At 36.1% G+C, this 23,261-nt stretch overlaps 1 protein-coding gene across 1 annotated transcript in view; it reads right to left on the reverse strand.

Moving 5' to 3' along the window:
• The window catches only part of LOC133519182 (5-hydroxytryptamine receptor 2A), a 98,450-nt gene that overhangs the window by 6,607 nt on the left and 68,582 nt on the right, over positions 1-23,261 (reverse strand). The window contains exons 5-7 of the mRNA XM_061853149.1: positions 17,687-17,885; positions 7,651-7,771; positions 509-616 (exon numbers count right to left, since the gene is read on the reverse strand). Coding sequence (XP_061709133.1) covers positions 509-616; positions 7,651-7,771; positions 17,687-17,885 — 428 coding nt within the window. The remainder of the gene's footprint in view (positions 1-508; positions 617-7,650; positions 7,772-17,686; positions 17,886-23,261) is intronic.

Genomic DNA, 23,261 nt, shown 5'->3' on the forward strand with positions numbered 1-23,261 from the left:
ACTAACACCACTTGGCAAACCTTGGAAGTCCGATATTTCGGGATAAGACATACTCGTATTATCAAAATAAGTTGAGGCCATTACAAGTTGTGAATCGAAAGATATGTTGGTAGCAGCAAAAAAAAACTATTATAATGGGATACATCACAAATAAGAGACATTTTGCGTATAAGTCAAGTACTTATTACATTAACTTTGAATTTTATACGAGGTATTTTATTTATATGGTATGCTCACCTAGTTGTAAATTATGACATTAATTACGTTTTCACATACTGAATACAAACACCTGAATGTGTTAAATTGCATGCACTTTGCATCTCATACACAAACTCATGCTTAAAAATCGCCTCTTTTTTGCGATGTATGATTATTGGGATATTCTTCAGGGAATGATACACCTACCTTTCTACTGCAAACGCTATAAATATTCATTATTTTATATACATTTGGAAAATACATAGGTATTTTATAATTTTGAGGTAAAATTATGCCAATTGAAATATACCCGCTATATTGTGGTTTAGACGCAGCGGAAGCTTCCAAGCCGCGAGACAGGCGCAACATCTCAGCCCCAAACTGATGCAGTGCGGTCATTGCTGATGGGGCAGGCTCGCTGTGCAACACAACATGAACTCGTATGAAGTCTACACAGATGGTTACATAGAACAGCGCGGAGGACAACTACATCCACAAATAGCTATTTCTATTCAATAAGCATGCAACAGTTAGGAGAGGTCAGACTACTTCTGTAGCGAAATAACAGTGTGTGACATTTTCAACTATAAGGTACCACATTGTCGGTTATCGATAACGATTTCGATTGATTTTAAATTGACAACCGACAATAAATACCCTGCTTGTATTTTTTACTAGCGGTTCAAACGTATACGCTTAATTATGGTTGCTTTGGTGTTACCGTACTCCACTTATGGGTCACTATAGCCGACCAGGTACGCACTCAAATCAGTATTATTATAGGTATGTTTATTTTTATTTACGGATAGGATAATTAATATGTTTTGGAAGGAATGTACATTTAATTGCCAACTGAATTGTTCACCATCATATGAAATATCACACGCATATGTACATATCTTAGAAAACAGTAGAGCTAGGAAGCCTTGAAATTTGGGTCTCAAACATGAACAACTTACCCTACTTGCTTTTTCATGACGTTCAGGATGTGAATGTAGGTATAGATCATTGCACATAAAAGTGTTGTGTCAAACTAGTAGTTACTATTTTTTTATGTGGGAGAATACACAGGGTACCCACGAGCAATGCAAGAGATTTTAACCAAGCATTGCTGATGTCCAAAGAAGAAAAAAATGTTCTAAATTTATTTTTTAAATGTATTTTGTTCATAAAATGTAAATGTCAATGTAAATATGTTTTGCACTGAGTAGCGATAAATAGTTACCTATTTGTACAACAAGAGAGCAAAGTTTGATATTTCTTCGAGTGCTTGTTTTGAGTCCCGTGCAAGCGAAAGACTCGCTACGCTCGTGAATCTAATTTAGAATCTTGAGCGTAGTAAGGGACTCAAAGGCGCACGAGATGTAAATAACTTTGATCTCGTGTAGTACAGTCAGCATCAAAAGTAGCGGATCAAACAAGGTTTCAAAAGTATCTACCATTCTGTAACAGCTTAACAAAAGTTGATGGTTCTATATGTAGAACAATTTGGACTGTAAAAGATATACTTTTAAAAGTAAATTTTAGAGAATCATCTTTATTTGGAAAAGTTATCCGGAATATCAGATACTTTTGGCGCGTTGTTTCATTGGCTACTATTGATGCTGACTGTACCTAAAAATTTTCACGTCAGGCAGCCATCGAAAAATACAACCTAAAAAAATCTAATCTGTCTTCATCACTATTTCACTCATATTTTCTGAAGGTATTCTAACAATTAACTTTAATTACGCAATAAAACAAAACGAAAGAAATTTCAATAAAATAATACGAAAATAATGAATTAACGAACACCACTTGACAGTTCAATCGACAACTTTTTTTATGTAAAAAAAACTTTGTAAGATACGGTCCGAATTGCGGATACTATTATTTGTCAACTGTAGTAGAGATCGATAAAAGTAGTTAAGTAGAATAATTTACTGCGTAACAATTGCGTAAATTTGTATAGGTTCATTGTATTGATTGTATAATAAAATACGTAAAATATGGTGTTTTCATTAAATTTTAAACTTTTATTTCATTAATTAATTATTACGAATGAAGACTCGTAGGGTGTTTTGGAACGATGCGGTCTGACTTATTTCGGGGATCTAATATAAACCGTCAATATACAGTTGAATTACGTATGCACTTTTTTGTCTCTTTCTTTTTGCTAATGACGTGAAAGGGACAAAGATAAATAGAATCCAAATACTTCGAACTTCTATTAGGCCCCGCACGTTGAAATCACATTCGAATATAAAGATCACTTGAATGTTATTTTATCTCACTCAATGAACATAATGCGATTTTGCTCACTGTTTTTAAGCAGCAAATTACCCTTGCTCGAGCTGCTGACGTGAAAAAAAGTTTAAAATTAAATAAAAACACCATATTTTACGTATTTTATTATACAATCAAAACAATGAACTTATAAAAATTTACGCAATTGTTACGCAAAGTAAATAATACTTATAACGATCACTCCTATAGTTAACAAAAGTAGTATCTGCAATTCGGACCGTATCTAACAAAGTTTTTTTTACAAAAAAGTTCTCGATTGAACTGTCAATTGATGTTTGTTATTTCATTATATTCGTATTATTTTATTGAAATTTATTTCGTTTTGTTTTATTGCGGATTAAAATGAATTGTTAAATACCTTCAAAAACATGAGTGAAATAGTGATGAAGACGGATTAAATTTTTTCAGGTTGTATTTTTACCTTCCAAATATGTTCCCACTGCCGACGTGAAAAATTTTGTGTACTACACGAGATCAAAGTTATTTACATCTCGTGCACTTTTGAGTCCCTTACTACGCTCAAAATTCCGAATTAGAATCTTTCGCTTGCACGGGACTCAAAATAAGCACTCAAAGAAATATCAAACTTTGCTCTCTTGTTGTACAAATAACTATTTCTTGTTATTGGTACTAACTCTGAAACTACCTAGTTGGTTACCAAATTCTGTTACTGCAATAATCTTTATCTACATAAAATACACGAACGAAAGTTGAATAAATTATATATTAAAATGAAACAAAATCAGGAATTACATATGACAATATCATTCAAAATGGCTTCCTCTGGCCTTGACACAGGCCCTCAAACGACGAGTCCAGTCATCAATAGCGGCACGCACGATTGTCATGTCTAATACCGTCAGTGTCTTAACTATGGCCCGCTTGAGGAAGTCAAGATTTGTGTGGGATTTATCACAGGCTTTCTCCTCATTAACCTGCCATATGGCATAATCCAGGGGGCTAAGGTCCGGGCTGGAGGACGGCCAGTCTTCGTGGGCAATAAAGTCAATTTTGTTCCTTCGAAACCAGGCTTGAGTTGTTTTTGCCTTATGTGCAGGTTTGGAAATAGGATGTGGCTTAAGGGCTTCACTATTGGTTCGAGTTTCCTGGTAAACGTTGGCCCCTTTTTCACAGAAATAAACTTGTGTTAGCCCTAAGTGACACACCCAGTGAAATCATCACATAAGAGGGAAGATGGCCTCGTTGTACTCTCGGGGCAGCCGCAATCGCCTCTTGACAGTTTTTTTGCATACACTTTGTCATTCTGGCGGTTACAACATTCTTCAATGGTAAAAAATTTTTTTCATCTGTAAATAGTATTTTTCGGTGGCCATTTTGTGCGTACCGCTTCGATAGCACGCGACTTGTCTCTAGCCTCATAGTCTTTTATCGGTCATTAAGCAAATGATCTTTTTGTCTGCGGTAAGCGTGTAGTCTAAGGTCTTCATTGATAACTTTTTTTAGGGAGCTTCTCCTCAGAGACATCTGTATTGCCAACTACTTTTGCTTCCGGACGGGGTTTCTTGCAATTCTCGCCTTCACTGCCTTTATAAGAGCTGGGATCCGAACGGTGCGTGGTCTTCCAGACCTCTTGCGGTCATCGAAGCTCTGAGTACTATTGTATCTATTAATTGTGAGATAAACAAATTGTTTGTTGATTTTTAGGTTTTCAAGCAACTTCAAAATCATGTTTGGCGGGTGCCCACATTTGTGCAACGCAATTACTGCGATACGATTCTCTTTTAGGCCCCAATTCATTATAGATACGACGAGATAAGCGTTATGTGTGGTATATAATTATAGTTAATAAATCTACCACATTGTTATTTTTTATTTTTTCGGTATCATTTGTTTTAACGGAAATAAAGAGGTTGCAAATTGAGTAACACACGATTGTCATGTCTAATACCGTCAGTGTCTTAACTATGGCCCGCTTGAGGAAGTCAAGATTTGTGTGGGGTTTATCACAGGCTTTCTCCTCATTAACCTGCCATATGGCATAATCCAGGGGGCTAAGGTCCGGGCTGGAGGACGGCCAGTCTTCGTGGGCAATAAAGTCAATTTTGTTCCTTCGAAACCAGGCTTGAGTTGTTTTTGCCTTATGTGCAGGTTTGGAAATAGGATGTGGCTTAAGGGCTTCACTATTGGTTCGAGTTTCCTGGTAAACGTTGGCCCCAGTTTTTACACCTTTTTCACAGAAATAAACTTGTGTTAGCCCTAAGTGACACACCCAGTGAAATCATCACATAAGAGGGAAGATGGCCTCGTTGTACTCTCGGGGCAGCCGCAATCGCCTCTTGACTGTTTTTTTGCATACACTCTGTCATTCTGGCGGTTACAACATTCTTCAATGGTAAAAAATTTTTTTCATCTGTAAATAGTATTTTTCGGTGGCCATTTTGTGCGTACCGCTTCGATAGCACGCGACTTGTCTCTAGCCTCATAGTCTTTTATCGGTCATTAAGCAAATGATCTTTTTGTCTGCGGTAAGCGTGTAGTCTAAGGTCTTCATTGATAACTTTTTTTAGGGAGCTTCTCCTCAGAGACATCTGTATTGCCAACTACTTTTGCTTCCGGACGGGGTTTCTTGCAATTCTCGCCTTCACTGCCTTTATAAGAGCTGGGATCCGAACGGTGCGTGGTCTTCCAGACCTATTGCGGTCATCGAAGCTCTGAGTACTATTGTATCTATTAATTGTGCGATAAACAAATTGTTTGTTGATTTTTAGGTTTTCAAGCAACTTCAAAATCATGTTTGGCGGGTGCCCACATTTGTGCAACGCAATTACTGCGATACGATTCTCTTTTAGGCCCCAATTCATTATAGATACGACGAGATAAGCGTTATGTGTGGTATATAATTATAGTTAATAAATCTACCACATTGTTATTTTTTATTTTTTCGGTATCATTTGTTTTAACGGAAATAAAGAGGTTGCAAATTGAGTAACACAACTTAGTAACCAACTAGGTAGGTCGAATAAAGAAAATTTTATAAGACATTTTAGTCTCAAATTATAATCAGGAATACACTGTAAACCTTTACGGCGCCGTGACAAACACAAAAGCTGTCACTCAGACGCCACGTCACTGACAACTGAAATTGAACTTTATGCACATGCACATAGGTCTGTGTTGCTCTGTGGTCTGTGACTGATTTATCGGTCATTGGCATCCAAAAGGTTTATACAATGATCTGACGCATTGCTCATGGGCACCCTGTATGTGTCATCATCATTAGTCATCATCATTGTATACTTAATAAAACTATTATGTCAATCAAAAGTACCTATCTCTTTAATATGCCATATTTTGCTTGGACATACATATGACTTGATCTTGACATATGAAATCCCACCGTGTCCACATTTAATATTGCATTCTCCTGTACGATATTTACAGTAAACATCATCTAGCTGTATGATAATATTTCCATATTCACTCAGCTACGGCGACGTGTACATTTCTCTGTTAGTATAATTTCTTCATCTTCGGTTAATACTTGACACTCCGGCAACATTTCGAAGAATAAATCACAGAAGATAGACAATGGGAAATTAAAATGTTTCAATTTTATTCTTACCGCTTCGATCTATTAAATAATTAAATCATTAGTTATGTATTAGTATAATAAAATACTTTTCCTACTCCTCTACTGTTATCTGTCATTTATACATTCATTAACACGAATATAAGAACATACATAAAAGGTTTCAAGAAAAGTCTATATTGTCTATTCCTCATAAAAGCTCTTGTGCTTTTAATTGCTATAACGTTACTGCGATTAATGGCTACCAACCTAACAAAACCAAAACGAATACAGTTTTAAACTAAGTGCATTGCTGCCAACTTACAAAATATTCATTTGGTTGCATAGTAAATATAATTACTACATAAGTCAGAAACACGCATGCAACACCCATAGACTACGAAGACCGCTTAGCGTTGCTTGTTAGTCTCCGTAGGCTACGGTGGCCAAAATTGAGAAAAAACTGTCCAAAAATTTAATTTAGCAAGTAGCAAGTACCAGGGCCTCATAAGTTACGAGGTGTCGCTGACCGGCCGGCCGCGGCCCGGGGCGGGCTGGGCGCGTAACTAGGTATGCTCGCGTGTCTTGGCTATATACTTTTGCTTTGTTTACCTAAATTAAGATTTATTTTTGTTGACTCGTAGGAAAAATATTGTATGCAACGTTGTATAAGTAGGTCAAAAAATGCTCGTGGCGTATTCCTTTACAATGTTCGCCTACGCCTTCGGCTGCGGCTCACATTGTAACTCACGCCACTCGCCTTTTTTGACCCTTCTTATACAACTGTTGCATAAAATACTATAAAATATGGTGTTTTATCAAAATTATAACTTTTCTTCCTTATCTAATTGTTACGAATGAATACTCGTAGGGTGATTTGAAACGATGCGGTCTGACTTATTTCGGGGATCTATTATAAACCGTCAACCATTGAATGTTTTACGGTTGAACTTTTTTTGTCTTTCTTTTTGCTAATGACGTGAAAGGGATTGAGAGAATAGAATCCAAATATGTCAAACTTGTATTAGGCCCGGTACGTAGAAATGACATTCGAATAAAAAGGTCACTTGAATGACATTTTGTCTCATTCAGTGAGCAAAATACCATTTTTCTCGCTGTTTTTAAGCAGCAAATACCCTTGTTCGAGCTGCTGAGGTGAAAATAAAATTTCATAGCTAAACGACCTGCGCATCACGGGGAAGTTACGTATTTCGGACGCAACAAAGTCCAGTACGAATACAAGGCGAAACTGAACTTTTCCGCGTTGAACGTGTTCAATACGAACCTGCCTGCTTGTCGATGAGCTTCGACGCCATGCGGAGGCCGAAAGCCGCGGTTCAAGCGTAGAAGAGCTAGGATTGGACACTGTCAGCACTACTATTTATACGACTCCATTGAAACTACATTTCTGATATAGCCAACCCGTTCTTAAGCACGTCCTACATCTGCTAGCCGTCGCGCGATTGGTTTTTCACGCAGTAAACTAAGTACATTTTAGTAAATTTAAAGAAATAATATCGTTAGTAAATGTTACTATCTACATATTTTACAACACTGAAATGAATGCTACATTAGTATCAGCCTTTATAACAAACAGCGTTATTACGAGTATTAGAATGTAGTAAGGAATGTAATACCTAGAATCCTGAAGCCACAGATCCCTGGTATCGATGGGCGGCAATTCTGTGTCGGTAGAGGCGGCGGAGTGCTGTGGTGTGCTTCTGTTTCCAAGGAACCGACGCCACGTGCAGCGCCGTTCTATACAGTGTTACAAAAAAGTTACTTATTTGTGTTATTTACGATTGAAAAAAACTACAATTCTGGCTCAATTACATTTACTACTAGTAATCTGTTGAAGCCAATAGTGTCACGATTGCTAGTATTACTACATATTGCTATTAAATATAAATACGTTAAAAAGGGATCCTCTACAGTCAGCATAAAAGTAGCGTATACAACTATGCGTCTAACTTTAATAGCTTAACAATAAGGCATGTAGAAAAGTTCGCTCGCGCAGTGTGATGGCGATATTGACCGTGACTTGAAAAACCGGATTAGCACGGGATGGATGAAATGGCGACAGGTCACGGGAACAGTTTTTGACGTCCGGATGCCCCTCCAACTGAAGGGTAAAATTTATAAAACCATCATAAAACACGACAGGTTTTATGATGTATGGATCAGAGTGTTGGGCCCTAAAGGTGATAGATGAAAAGAAATTGCATGTAGCGGAAATGAGAAATAAGATGGATGTGTGGTGTGACAGGAATGGATAGGATAAGGAATAAGTATATCAGAGGAAGCCTGAAACTTGCAACCATAGTAGAAAAAGTAAGTAAGAGCGAATCGCCTAGCGTGGTACGGGCATGTGATGCGGAGGGATGAAATTCATGCGACGAGAAATATATTATGAATGAATATCGAGGGAAGTAACGGGAGAGGAAAACCGAGGAAAAGGTGTGTGAGAGATGACATGAAACGAACGCGAGTGAATGATGAGATGACGGACGAGAGAGAGGTATGGAAGAAAAAAACATGCAAAATGTTGCATCGAATGGTATAATTTTCTTTTTTTAATTAAAAGTAAAAAAAATGTTGAGCCTTTGAAACCTTGTATTTATTTATAATCTCAATATGTATTTTTAAATTCCACTTAATATAATGAATGGCCCATTTTTTATTCAGTTAGCTAAATTTTGTTATAATATTCAACATGTGTCAAGTACCCAATTCGTTGCAAAATTGGTATCGTAAGTGAGTTTAATTTCTATTATTCATGTTTTATTTACTACCTACATTTTAAGTTTGTTTTAGGTCCGTTAGGTGTATTTGCGTTTAGTTTGTAAATTGTTTAATTAACGAAACTGCTAAAAAGCTTTCAAAATAAATAATTTTTGAAAGGGTTCTATTTGGCTTAGCCGATATAATTAGATAAAATTATCTTTATTATTACTTACTTACTTTATAATTACTTTAGATATTGTGATTCAACTTTTTAAATTAGAAATAAGTTTTCACCACACTAACTGGCAGAAGCCCTCTTAATTGTTCAAAAACGAAAAAAAAGAAAGTTGGATTTTATCTACATCTGTACCCCTAGTGTAACTTTGATCGACATCATAACGTGACGAACGCGTTTGCGTTAAGTCTCATTTTGTATAGGATTTTGAGTTTCCAAAACGTCCCGCTTGGCGCGCTCTTTCGAAATCCAATACAAAATGAGACTAAACGCAAACGCGTACGTCACGTTTGGAAATCGAATTTATTTACACTAGGGGTACTGAACTTAATTGCACAATACCTGAAGAGTACAAATGGCGGAATTAATGCCAGAAGGCATTTTCTACCAGTCAACCATGAGCTAAACTGAAAGATCTTGAGGGCTTTGCGTACGTTCTGGAATTTTATAGTTTAAAATTGCTTTTTATATGCTTTTCACTTATTTGTTGCACTTTAATAATAAAGTTGATTTATTATTTATACGTTGAGTTTGTTTCTAGAAAACCATACTGGCGGTCGCTAATAAGATCGTGTTCTTTTAGGTATCTCAGGAGCTTTGCGTTAATTATACGCCCCAGGACCTAGGAGCTCTTCTCTCCAATAATAATTTAGGTAATAGCGATAGGCCTATAATTCGATGGGTCCGATCTATCTCTGCGTGAATAAGATTTCTGGCACCGCGGGATGGTGGGCGGCACGGCGCTACCGTTTTCGTTCAGGGTCGAATTTGAGGCAAAAAGAGTACCAAGAAGATCGGCTTTCTCCTTTGCACTGTGGGCCAGATCACCACCAGCTTTATGCAGTGGCGGTAAAAAGACTGACAAAAATTTCCCTAGGCAGCTTTGGCCAGCGACCAGAACGCGCGAGTAGCCCGCTAGTTTCTCACCAAATCTGCCGACGAAATCATATTTAGCCCTGGCAATGACAAAAACCAATAACCCTACTTTCTGGTGAAGTCGCAGTCAAGTAAAATGTTGATATTGGGGTAGATCATATACAAAATTGGAATTCATATCCCTCCGAGTTTCCTATTAAAAGAATATCCCCGGGAAGTGTATAAGCGCTAAACCTAGATTCAGCAAGTATGTTCTATAACAAGATGTATTTTTTTCGCAAAGGTATCTGTGACTTTTTGTATAGCATTTAATTAGCTTTTATGTTGTCTTACACCATATTTTCCTAGATAACGTAGATTTTGAGTAAAACGCGAATTTCTCCAGGATGGTACAGGGTACACATTTTCCAAGATGACTGCGATTCCTCGAGGCCCCCAAATGTCAAATGGTATGGACATGAATAAGGGGCCTTTAATTTACATACATATCAAATTTTATCACTGTCCAAGAAATTTCGAGGTTTGTTCAATTCCGATTGTGCTATAATACATTAATAACTACATGACTTTTATATTAGACAGTTGGACGAACTCAGATTATAATATCTATAAATTAAAATATGAGATTCTCACTTGTTATCCGTACACAACCAATTTACATAACCAGCACTGGGAGAGGACAAATTTTTCCTATTCCAAAACCGGGTTTTGTAAAAGGTTTTTTTTTCCTTATACATAACCAACTTCATGTGCCGGTAATGTAAAAGGAAAGAAAATTCCTACTACTATACCCGGTTTTGGAGTAGGAACTTTGATTGCCTGGCACATAACCAACAACATCGGGATTGGTAATGTTAATAGGAATGGGATATCCTGACACACAAGCGAGATATGTAATACATATGTTTGAGTAACTGGCCTAAGCATGTTGCAAAAGTAGATTTAAAAGGGCGTTTTCATACATACTTACAGAGGCGAAACGTTGTCAATAGAACATACATATATTTGTGTACATATATTTAGGTAAGGTACCCGTACATAATACGTAATATACAATATCATACTGAAATATATTTTTTATTAGTCCTTAACGAAAACCTGTAAAATCAAAAAGGAAAACCAGTGTAACATCGCGGCCCGTGGTCACGACATAATCTAGCGTCCGGTGGTAAATAAAAGTTGAACCTGGTGGTGAACAAAAGCATGGCTTTGTGTGGCCATCAGGCGGGCCGTATGCTTGTTTGCCACCGACTTAGTATAAAAAAAAAGTTGGAGGGCGAAAGTAGATCAGAGGATGTGCACCCTCCGAAGACGCTCTTATTTACATCACCAACTAATCTTCTTAGCTGGCGTGAACCTTGAATGTTATCTGCCATTCCGCCTTTTGGAAGTACTTTAGGTTACGGTTCGATTCCCAGACGAAGCAAGTAATTCTTAGAAAATCTTTAAATTCAGAATTACTGACTTTTAAAAATAACGTAGTCTTCTTTCAGCAAAATATCCTATCGACAATATTTAAGGTACTTTCCCTTGATGTCCCATAGTCTTCGGACGCCCTGTATAGTTTTAATCAGCGACAGTCTATTTAGTTGTCAAAAGAGACTAAAAAATTAACGAAAACTGAAATTGATATGACAAAGAGGATGACTGGATATTATTTGTTTTTTGTGCATATAAAAAAAATGAGTTTGTTTTGAATAAACCTTCTTACTGATTTACTCTGCTAATAAAACTGAACATTTTTTATTAATGATAGAACTTAGTGTATTTTTCAAAACACTTACAAAGACAATTAAAATCACCTAGAGAACTTCCACCAGTGAACGTAAAAATAATAAGAAAAAAAGCAGTGCCAGAATTGCTGGCTTTGAAATTTAACTTTCCATCATCGCGTAATTCCAGTGGAGTTGAGGTTCGGTCAATTTTAAATTAAACTGCTGACGTTAGATGAGGTTATTCCATTGGAGGTGGGGTGACGCACTAAAAAGAGTAAAATATTACCGGAAGGAAATCAATTAAGAGGGAAGTATAGCACGTGATTGTCCATACAAAAGGAGAAAACGTTTTTCCACTTTTAAACATTTTCCATTCTGCATGTTTTTTATCAGGTTTGACACTACACTAGGTTTATTTATATATATATATTTAAAGTGAAACCTATATACCTAGAATATATTATGCTGAAGCGATCGACATCAGAATCAAAGTGATTTGTAAAGATTTAGATAGTGGAAAACGATTACTCCCGAAATGGAATTTCATAGAAAAAATACCGTTATTTCGTTAGATTCAAAAAGGTATTCTTCTCTCTTAAAAGGTCGAAATAAAATAACAGCAAAATATTACGAGGAAGCCAGTTCAGCTAAATATTATTAACCGAGAAATATTCAAAACAATGCTTTTGCAATAGGAATACAAACAAACAAACTAGACTTTTTCAGATTATTCCATACGATGTAGAGGTTGGATATACTCGTAGGTTGAAAAATCTAGTCTAACTGCTGGTTTACGTTTATATTCATTAATGTGATAAAAGGCTGTACGTAGTAGACAAATTAATCTCCTCAAAGTAACTTAAAACTTGCTTTAAGGGCATTATTAGCCATATCGCCCACATCCAAGTTGTGTCACTGCCTACTTGCGTGTCTTGACGAAACGTATTTGATCCGTCCGATTCAAAGAACATGTGGTCCGATTAGTCACAAAAGCATTAGGAAAGGTCGCCCACTCGCTGCTTTTTTTGCTGACAGTTTTATTAAAAAGTATTCAAGTCCGACGTCCTTTAGATGACATCTATATTCAAATTTCGTCACTCTTACGTATATGACATCCATCAATATTAAAATTACGTCACAAGTATAGTAATTTGTGCAAGAAGAGAGAAAAGTTCGATATTTCTTCGAGTGCTTATTTTGCCCTGTGCATTATGTAATAGATTCTAATTTAGATGAAGTTTGGAACCTTGAGCGTAGCGGCAAACATATATTTAACAAAAAAGTAAAATAAAAGTAAAGTATATATAAATGAAGCGCTGGTGGCCTAGCGGTAAGAGCGTGCGACTTACAATCCGGAGATCGCGGGTTCAAAGGTCGGATGGCAGTTGCGTTCGTAAAAACTCTAGTGCCTACGCCAATTCAAGGGATTGGTTACCAAGCGGACCCCAGGCTCCCAAGAGCCGTGGCAAAATGCCGAGACAACGTAAGGAAGAAGAAGAAGATAAGTAAAATCTGTAATGAAACACATAGTTTATGATTTATTTTTAACATTTGTCATTTTCGATTTTTTATGCAAATAATATGATAACATTATTTATTGTACAACACACGTTAAATTAAAAAGTAGTTTGTACTAGTAGTTTATGTGACTGCTAAATAATGCCTAATTATGTACAGTTATATACACTATGTGGTCTATGCACATAATATTTAAAACTTTCTATGATATTCGCTACGTGCACGACTGTCACGCCACCTAGTATTCGCAAATACCTATAGCGGAAAACGTCAAATCACTACATCCCATAAAACGTCCCCTAAACTCAAAAACTATTGAACAGATGTTCAATAGTGATATCAATTGACAGGGGCAAGGAAGGCAAACAATCTGCTCTACTTGGCCCTGCCAATCATCACTTCAACCCAGTATCGAGTGAGAGGAAAGTTGAGGCGCTCCGCCAACGCCCGAAGAAGCTCGTTACGAACTAGTACGGCATAATTTATAATAATGACATTTATATTAATAAAAATAGTAGCATGGCTTGTTTAGCTGTGGCAACAATGATATTAACATTTTTCATTCAATTGTCACTTCATCGTCACGCTAAAGAAAAGGTACTAAAGCGCCAATTACATCCACACTTCCCGATAACGGGCACGAAATCAGTCCCGATTTCGGACCTGATAATCGTTTTCTGTTTTACGGAATATCCGCACATCGTTAATATTTGAAATGTAAACAATACCTTGTGTCTAATTGCGGAAGATGTTCAATGTTTGATATTTTTGCATACAAACCATTTTTAGGGTTCCGTAGCCAAATGGCAAAAAACGGAACCCTTATAGATTCGTCATGTCCGTCTGTCTGTCCGATTCTGTCACAGCCACTTTTTTCCGAAACTATAAGAGCTATACTGTTCAAACTTGGTAAGTAGATGTATTCTGTGAACCGCATTAGGATGTTTACACAAAAATAGAAAAAAAACAATAAATTTTGGGGGTTCCCCATACTTAGAACTGAAACTCAAAAAATCTTTTTTCATCAAACCCATACGTGTGGGGTATCTATGGATAGGTCTTTAAAAATGATATTGAGGTTTCTAATATCATTTTTTTCTAAACTGAATAGTTTGCGCGAGAGACACTTCCAAAGTGGAAAAATGTGTGTCCCCCCCCCCCCGTAACTTCTAAAATAACAGAATGAAAAATCTAAAAAAAATATATGATATACATTGCCATGCAAACTTCCACCGAAAATTGGTTTGAACGAGATCTAGTAAGTAGTTTTTTTTTAATACGTCATAAAATTAAAAAAAAATTTTTTTTTCATCAGACCCATACGTGTGGGGTGTCTATGGATAGGTCTTCAAAAATGATATTTAGGTTTCTAATATAATTTTTTTCTAAACTGAATAGTTTGCGCGAGAGACACTTCCAAAGTGAAAAAAAGTGTCCCCCCCCCCCCCCTGTAACTTCTAAAATAACGGAATGAAAAATCTAAAAAAAATATATGATATACATTACCATGCAAACTTCCAACGAAAATTGGTTTGAACCAGATCTAGTAAGTAGTTTTTTTAATACGTCATACATGGTACGGAACCCTTCATGGGCGAGTCCGACTCGCACTTGGCCGCTTTTTTTACATTTCAAATATTGTAAAGGATGTGCTGATATTTGGTGAAACGGAAAAAAAATAATCTTTCTCGGCTCCGAAATCGGATCTGATATAATTGGCACTTAAGGTTTCCCTCGAGCCATTATTCTAGACACGTTTTTTGGAGGCGAGAGCGAGGTCTACTTTCGCGTATATCTCTGGCCAAAGAGACTTGATTGTATCTTTGCTCTGAATATCGGCCATGTAGTTTACGCAGTATACAACAGATGGCGCTGTGTTTTGCTTAACAAGACTTTTCGGTCGGAATTGTTTGCATGGGCTTATTCTTACTTTTTTAGATCTATGGTATACAATGATGATATAAAGCTTTTAAATCTCATATTAAATATGTTAAAACGGGTCACTCACGTATTTTAAGTCGAAGAAGCTCGACATGTTTCACTCTGTACCGGGGAGTGTCGTCAAGAGTTTGCGTTGAAGTTCGGTGCGGGCGCCGGTGGCGGCAGGGGAGGAGAGAAACTACCCTCGTTTACGGCATTTTTATCAAATAACATTTGCACACAACACTCACTACGTCATTCGCTAATGGTTCGTCCACACTGTCCACCGACGTAATACCAAACACAGTTTTCCAGCTCGGAGGCACTGACCAACTACAATCACGGTTAAAAAGCAAGCTTCGTTGCCTAAACACGGTACTCGACTGTAAAGCTCTCTATTATATCACGATTATATAAAATACTATAAAATCAGATCAAAATCCGCCAATTTAAATTTTGGCCAACCGCTTTTATTTAATATTGAAGCTTACTATTACTTTTTTTCTAAAAGTAACTAATTAACAAATGAATATTTAAAAATTAAAATCGTGTTTACAAAAACATCACAAATTGTGAGTGTTGTGACAATTCAATTGGTGGTGCCACTTTTTTTTGCATTTAGCTGTTTATTAATTTCTAGAATTTCTTGTAGCACTGTACTTGGGCATTTTTACCAATTGAAATGTTTTGCAGGCCTGTCACTTTGACCTCTACCAATGAACAGCTGGCAGACGCTCAGACCAAGTCTAAGTCTAACAGTTTTTGGATCGCTACTAATAATGGACTTTCTATGCGGCATTGTTGTCCCGTAATGATTTTTGATATGCAGGCTCAAGACACTGGTATTCTAATTAACTCAATTTACAAAATAATTAATCATTAATTTTTGTCAGTTAAGGCCCTTACAAGCTCGTAAATTTGCCTAAGGGCCTGTTACATGTTGATAGTATTCAGTACGAGTTCATACATTTGCTGCTAAACGTAAATCCTATCTCGGACGATCGATGTTCGAAATGACATTAATATGTCATAGTTTTCAATTGTTTGGTACATTTAAATATAATGTCCGTGTTAGAGCAACGCTATTAATTACTTTTTACGGAAAAAATGAAAAAGAAAAAAGACTATGCAATTCAGTGTCCTTAAATGTACTTAGCCATACCCCGAATTTAACGGAATTCAATAAATAAAAACACCGTGTAGACTTTGCCACTTTTATCAGCCAGCCACTTTTGTCCAGCCAAGACAACCTTGCTGGACATGTTTGGGTAAAAATCTCTCTCATGGTCATTTTGTTACGACGTCAACTCGCCGGATGCCATTGTTACCTATCTTTTCTGAATGTGTCAATGTTTAATACTAATATTTATTTCTCTATACTTAATTGTACCGGTCGTACCTCATGGTTTATGAAACAAAAAAATGTAATCAGTGAATGATTAGGTACAGTCTAGTAGAACTATGATTTTTATCTTTGCACTGTATGAGCATGAGCGATTCTGTTTCTATTAGTTCTATTTATGGCCGCATCTCGATTTTTTGAAAATAAGTGATGAAGTATAGTAGATACCATGCAATGACGGGAGTTTGAGATCCAGTTTATTATGTAATAAGAAGAACAAAATGGTAAAATAAACGGTAGTGGTCAAATATGAGGAAAAACAACACCGCGGAATCGGTCGGGCCATCTCAATCTGCAGCTTAACGTAAGGAAAGGCTGAAATATTTATGGCTTATAAGACTCCTGATATATGTAGGTAGTTTTTTCTTCTTGGCATTCTGTCCTTAGTAGGCAATCATTTAGAATATTGACCTATCTATTCCATGATAACACTCAGTCTAGAGGTCAGCGTAACGTAACGGTTAACTTCTGTATGGCTTTGTCATATTCCATTAATTTAACGAATTTCAATCAATTATTTGAGGCGTTACTGTTCTAGACCACTCTTATAACCGTTCGTGCGCTGTATTGGTATAACTAACACTAATAGAACAAGTGTTAAACCTGTTATTGAAGTGTTGTGATGCCGTTTCGTACATGTTTTTGCAGTCTATATTAACGGTTATGAAACTAGGCAATATGAATGAGATGAATCTGACATGCGTAGATCACACAAAAGCCAAAACGACCTGAATTAATTTTGTCGCATGTTAAAAACCATCTTATGAAGTATTTGAGCATTGGATTTAAAATCCATACCTACCAACCAATACTTACTTAACGATACTTACCAAAACTTTTTTTTAGCAAGCTTTAATTTTACATGCCTTGCGTAAACACAACAAATGGAACCAACCGCGAGGACAAGTAAAACGTAAATTTTGTTATATAAATTATATCATTTTGTTATCATGCCTAGCTATCAGCGTGACGACACCCGACGGTGCCAACGCCAAAATCAAAGCCGAAGAAATGCGAAGAAAGCCAAGCCGATGAACACGCGCGTCTGTTACCGCCGACCGGTTAAAGGTTGCAAGCTACGTTAATGTTACATTCCGATTGTGAAATCATTTCTGCACAACATTGCAGGGTGCTCAACATTGTAGATGCACCGGAAAATATCGATCAATATGTGTTGCTGCATTTCTGCCACTGTTCAAATCTGACACTGAACTCAACTCAGCGGTTCGGAGCACTTTACTGTCGGTGTGAATCGCACATTGTAGGATATAGTGATTTCGTACCTATTGGAGGAGCCCCAAGCCAGCTCGTTGCCCAACCAGCTCCGAGCCCCTTACGCTGCCGCGCCAGCAGTTGCACCGTCAGCGCGTAGGTCACCATCATCACAACTAGCGGTATGTAGAACGAGACGATAGATCCAATTGACTTGTACAATGGGTCGGGAATCTGACATACGCCATCAACTAGCAGAGATTCTACATCCTGCAAGAAGAATCGCTAATTTTATAATTAAAGTTTTAAATAACTAGTTTGCTATTGCTATTTTTTGTATGGGAATCTTGAGCTCTGGAGAGAAATCAGACCGGGAGCTATCGTGAGCTAACTCGCATTTTAGGGAATCCGACTAAGCCGCGGTTCATTTTGAAGCGATATTCTTCCAGAACTAAACGTAAAACTCATTTTTGGATATATTAAAGATAAGAAATCTACATGTTGACAAAAAATGCACATAAAAACAAATAAATAAGGTAGAAAAAAACCGAAAAACTTAACAAGTTTTTACATTCACCTCATTAAAAATACACTAGAGTTAAATGACTTGCAGAGGGAACTTGTCACAGCTTCACGTATGAGAAGCTGTGACACTGCAATGGCGAAAGGTTTTAATGTGTGTATGTGGGCGAGTGTTATCATGTGTTAAAAATTTTCCGATTGTTAATTAATTATATTTAGTTAAAAAAAATGAATTATTTCATGTTACACATAACTACACTGTGTTTTTTTAAACTCCGTTAACCTCAGGGTATGGTTAAGTACGTTTAAGGAAACCTAATAGCATATTATTTAAGTTTTTTTTTTACCTAAAAAGTATTAATAGCGTTGTTCTAATACTAATAATATTTAAATTCACCAAACAATTGAAAACTACGACATATCAATGACATTTCGAATATCGATCGTCCGAGATAGTACTTGCGTTTAGTAGCACATGTATAAACTTATACTAAAAACTAATCAATATGTAAACTTTTCCTAAGGCAAGTGTACACGCTCGTAGGGGCCTTTTCAGATAATAATAAATCATTGATTATCTCCAAAATGGAGTAAATTAGAATACCGGCTTCTGTGAGAAAGTTACTTAATGTAAGCTGAGGAATGCACCCTAGAAATTAACGGACTTAAAAAAACACCGACCTGATCCCTTTTCTTGGTCAATGTAACTTACAAGATACAAAAAGTCAGACTAAGATAAGTTGGCAGCTATTTTGACAGCCCAGACAGTGCAAGTGTTATTTTAAACATCAAATTTCTGTGAAATTATGACGTTTAATTAACACTTGCATAGGCTCGGCTATCAAAATCATTGCTAACTTAGCTTGGTCTAATTTTAGTATGAGTAGTAAACTCTTTATTAAAAGTAACATATAATTAGTAAGAAGACTTATCCCGTTGAGGGATCTCTTCCATTTTAACTTTGATACCCTCTATTTATTATACCCTCTTTTTAAATATTTTTTTTAAAGAGCATTTTTTTGCTCTATCGAGAGCAATTGAGGCTTGAACTCACAATATTTTTGGATTTTGTCAAGAAACGGTTAAATAGGCCTAAGAAATGTAAAAAGTGCAAGCATAATTACTTGGTCAAGCTACATGCACCATGTGAAACAGCTTTAATTTTATTTATAGTCTATTTTATTAATTTGGAGTGTAAAACCATTAATGACGTGAGACAGAATTTACAATAATAATACTTATCATGGGAAAAATATCCGTTCGCTAGTGATATTTATTAAATACGTCTGGTTTTAATCAAAACATAATAACTCCAATCGGAAAAGGTGATAAACAATGATCAGTAAATATACATACATCCGTATACCGCGTGATTCCTGTAACAAGAGTAATAAATTAAACTGTAGGCTGTACGAGTAACTCTTCAAAGTGACCAACATTTGTTGAACAACTTTGAAAAATAACTTATGTTTTGATTTTTATTACACATTGAAGTTAATTCTAAGACGCAATCTATTGCGAATTTAGTTATGTTTAAAGGGTGACAAGCAACGTCAAACACACTGATGTCAGCGTACATTGAAAATAATATTAAATTTGTATGAATAAGGTTAAAATCTAAAGATTTCATAATTTTTAAAAGTTGTTATTAAAAAGTTATATCGGTTAAGGAGTACAATATATGGTTTAATTATTTACTCGTGTTACAGGAAACATCCGGTATACAACCCTCTTCTCTATTCGATATCACTTAATCATAATCATAATCTATTATTGCACTATGGTAAAAAGGTAAGTTGTTACAAAATAATATCATCTCATGGACTCTAATAGGGTATGGCAAACATTTGCTTAAACTAAGTATTTAAAAAAAAAACTACATACTAGCTTTACAATTTTAGGAGATCAAAACTATCTTACTTAATAAAACTATCAGTTAGAAAATCGGTTACTGAATAATATGCTTTTTCAGCAAGGAACAATTTCAACTTCTTGGCATACCTACGTAGTGACCCCTTCCTCTGCTTATAAATAATTGGGGAGGTGAATATAATATTTTATTGCTGTATAATGAGGGGTTTTGTGGTATATTTCTAATTTTGGCGCCGGTAATTCGAGTTTATTTTTGTCTTTTATTCTGTAGCTCTCTTTGAACAAATTTATGTTTTTTCTTACATATATGCATAACTCTAAGATGTAAATACATGGAAGAGTAAGTATGCCGTGTTTAATGAAATAAGGTTTGCAGCTATCCCAATTTCGGATTCCGACTAGCACACGAACGCACTTTTTTTGCATCACGAACAAGTCATGCACAACTGTACTATTTCCCCACGTTAAAATTCCATATCTGTACCATGAATTAACGAAGGCATAGTAGGCGGCTAGTACTGCACTGAAGTTAGCCTAAGTAAATAATAAGAGTTTGAAACTATCTATAGGTAATAAAAATAAAAGACAACCCAAACACTTCCTTGGAATTGAGCTTTTTATTTCTGTTATACGAGACCGACCTGATTCCAATTGATTTTTAGATAGAATAGAATAGAATAGAATAGAATAGAATAGAATAGAATAGTTTATTCATTATAAAAACACAATATAAATTTGCACTTCAAACTTATACGTATTTTAAATAATTATCGTCAAACATTATAATTATGCACATATTTACATTGAATATTACAAAAAAATGTACATCATTTCATTTGATTTATATTGTTTTTATTTTATTATTTCAACGTTAAATTCAGAGTAGTCATTAGTGAGGTATTCTTTAACGCTATACAGTGTGCGAGATAATAGCAGCATTTTCAGGCGTTTGCGGAAAGAATTCTCACTTTCGATATTCTTCATATGGTAAGGCAGTTTATTGTAAAGTTCACAGCCCATTGCATTTGGCGAGCGTTTTGCAAGTTTTAGCCTATTCGCATTCGGTATTATATCAAGGGATCGTTTAGTATGGCGAGGGTTGCATTGAGACCGTATCTTGAATTGGTGGATATTTTTTCTCATATACATGATTACCTCCATTATGTAAACTGAGATAGATGTTAAAATACTCATTTCTTTAAAGTGTTGTTTACAAGAATCTCTAAACTTTGCACCAACAAGTACTCTGATTGCTCGTTTTTGCATCTTCAGGATGCGTTCATTATTAGAAGAGCTGCCCCACAGAATTATTCCATATGATATTATTGAGTGAACGTAAGCATAGTAGGTCTCTTTTAAGCTATCATCCGATACCAAAGTTTTCAACTGTCGCAATGCATAAACACCCTTTGCCATGATGGATTTAGATGGATTTAGGTATTCTATTTGGACAAGTTGCGTGCACTTTTCTAGATAAGATTTAAACCAATCATAAGCTATGCCTCTGAGTCCCGATCCATATAGTTTATTAAGTAATATCTCATGAGAAACTTTATCGTAAGCTCTTGTGATGTCTAGGAGCAATCCAAGCGCAAGGCGTCTGTTATTAAGGGTTTCAATGATTTCTAGTGTGTAGTTGGTAAGGGCAAGTGCAGTGGATCGATTCTTTCTGAAACCATACTTATTTTCGTCTAAAATCTGATTTTTTTCCAGAAACTTATAGACTATGTTACACATACACTTTTCAAATACTTTAGAAAGGGTGGGCAAGAATGCTATGGGACGATAATTGTTAGAGTCAAGAGTACTCCCTTTCTTGTGTATTGGTTGGATTATGGATACCTTAAGTTGCTGCGGGAATACTACTTCTTTAAAAGAGCGGTTAATTAACACACACAGTGGTGTTGTCAGTTCGGTAGCACAAAATCGAAGTAATTTTGAAGGAATATCTTCCATTCAGAAACTGGGTACAAGTATATTGATGCACAAACTGGAGTGCGTACTGAGAGACCGCGTGAGGCGACTGGGTTTTCGTCACATAAAAATGTAACAGTAGTCTCTTCCGTAATGACACAGAAAACCAATAATTTATAAATTACTCATACAAGTCGCTTGAATGACAAATATTTGATAATTACTGATTGAGTTGCTCAAGTGATTCGTTCCAGTTGTCAGCAAGTGCTCCACTGGCAAAACAATGCTGAGTGCAATGAGCTGAGTGGAACAATAAACATTAAACAGAAACAGTAGATTCAATGACTTTGACGACCCCGAACCTATTTATAAATTTATTTCGGGTAATGATGTTTACCTATATCTCCTTTGACATTTTGCTGGGAAGTCAGTCATTCATGACCACAGCTGGTGCAACCCAGATGAAACGGCGGAGTTACAATAAAAATAATGACATTGTCTCGCAGTAGACCCATCCATATTTATAAAAAATTACACACGCACACATTTTTCGTCAGAAGCCATTGCTTCTAAGAACCCAATTAAGGTTTTTTTTTTGGTAAATTGGGTTCATAGAAGAAGTAATGTAAAATCGATTGATTGTGTAAGATGTGTAAAGTCCAAGTCAAAGTACCTAGAATTTGACAGGAAATGTAGATGACGCTCAATGGCTCCGTACATTATAGAGTAACTCTTGATGGTCTAAAGTTGACGTTTGAAAATTCAGTGATCAGAAAACGTAAGGCGCAGTACAGCGCCATCTGGTTCGGCTGTTAAATTAGGGATCACGTTTACCTTTATCTTAGAATTTACCTACCCGTAATTGACCTTACTTAAGTACATTACATGTCACAATTTTCTTGGCTACAAAACTTCTGATTCTTCTTGTCGGAATTGAACTATTGTATATGTTACCGTTAAAACTAGTTTTCCGTTACGCCTTGGTGAAAACGCGCTTTCACTACTTAATCAACACTAGTTTTCGCAAGGTGCCTTTTTGAAAACTAATTTTAACGGGGATTTCACAACTTAGTCAAATCTAATATTCGCAAAGGGACTCGGCAAAAACATGTTTTCACTAATTATTCAAAATGTATTCACTTAAAACTAGTTACTACTACTAGGACTAGGGAAAACGCAGACGACTTTATATATAGGTGATATGTTAATTAACAAAAAAAAAAACTTAATTGTAAACCAAGAGCCCATGAGTGAAGGACTTACGTCTTAATATGAGCTGTAAGTTATTCTATAAATGGGCTCTAGAACGGTCCCCGATTATGAAATATGGATCGTGCT

The sequence above is a fragment of the Cydia pomonella genome, chromosome 1, assembly GCF_033807575.1.
Source record: "Cydia pomonella isolate Wapato2018A chromosome 1, ilCydPomo1, whole genome shotgun sequence".
NCBI lineage: Eukaryota > Metazoa > Arthropoda > Insecta > Lepidoptera > Tortricidae > Cydia > Cydia pomonella.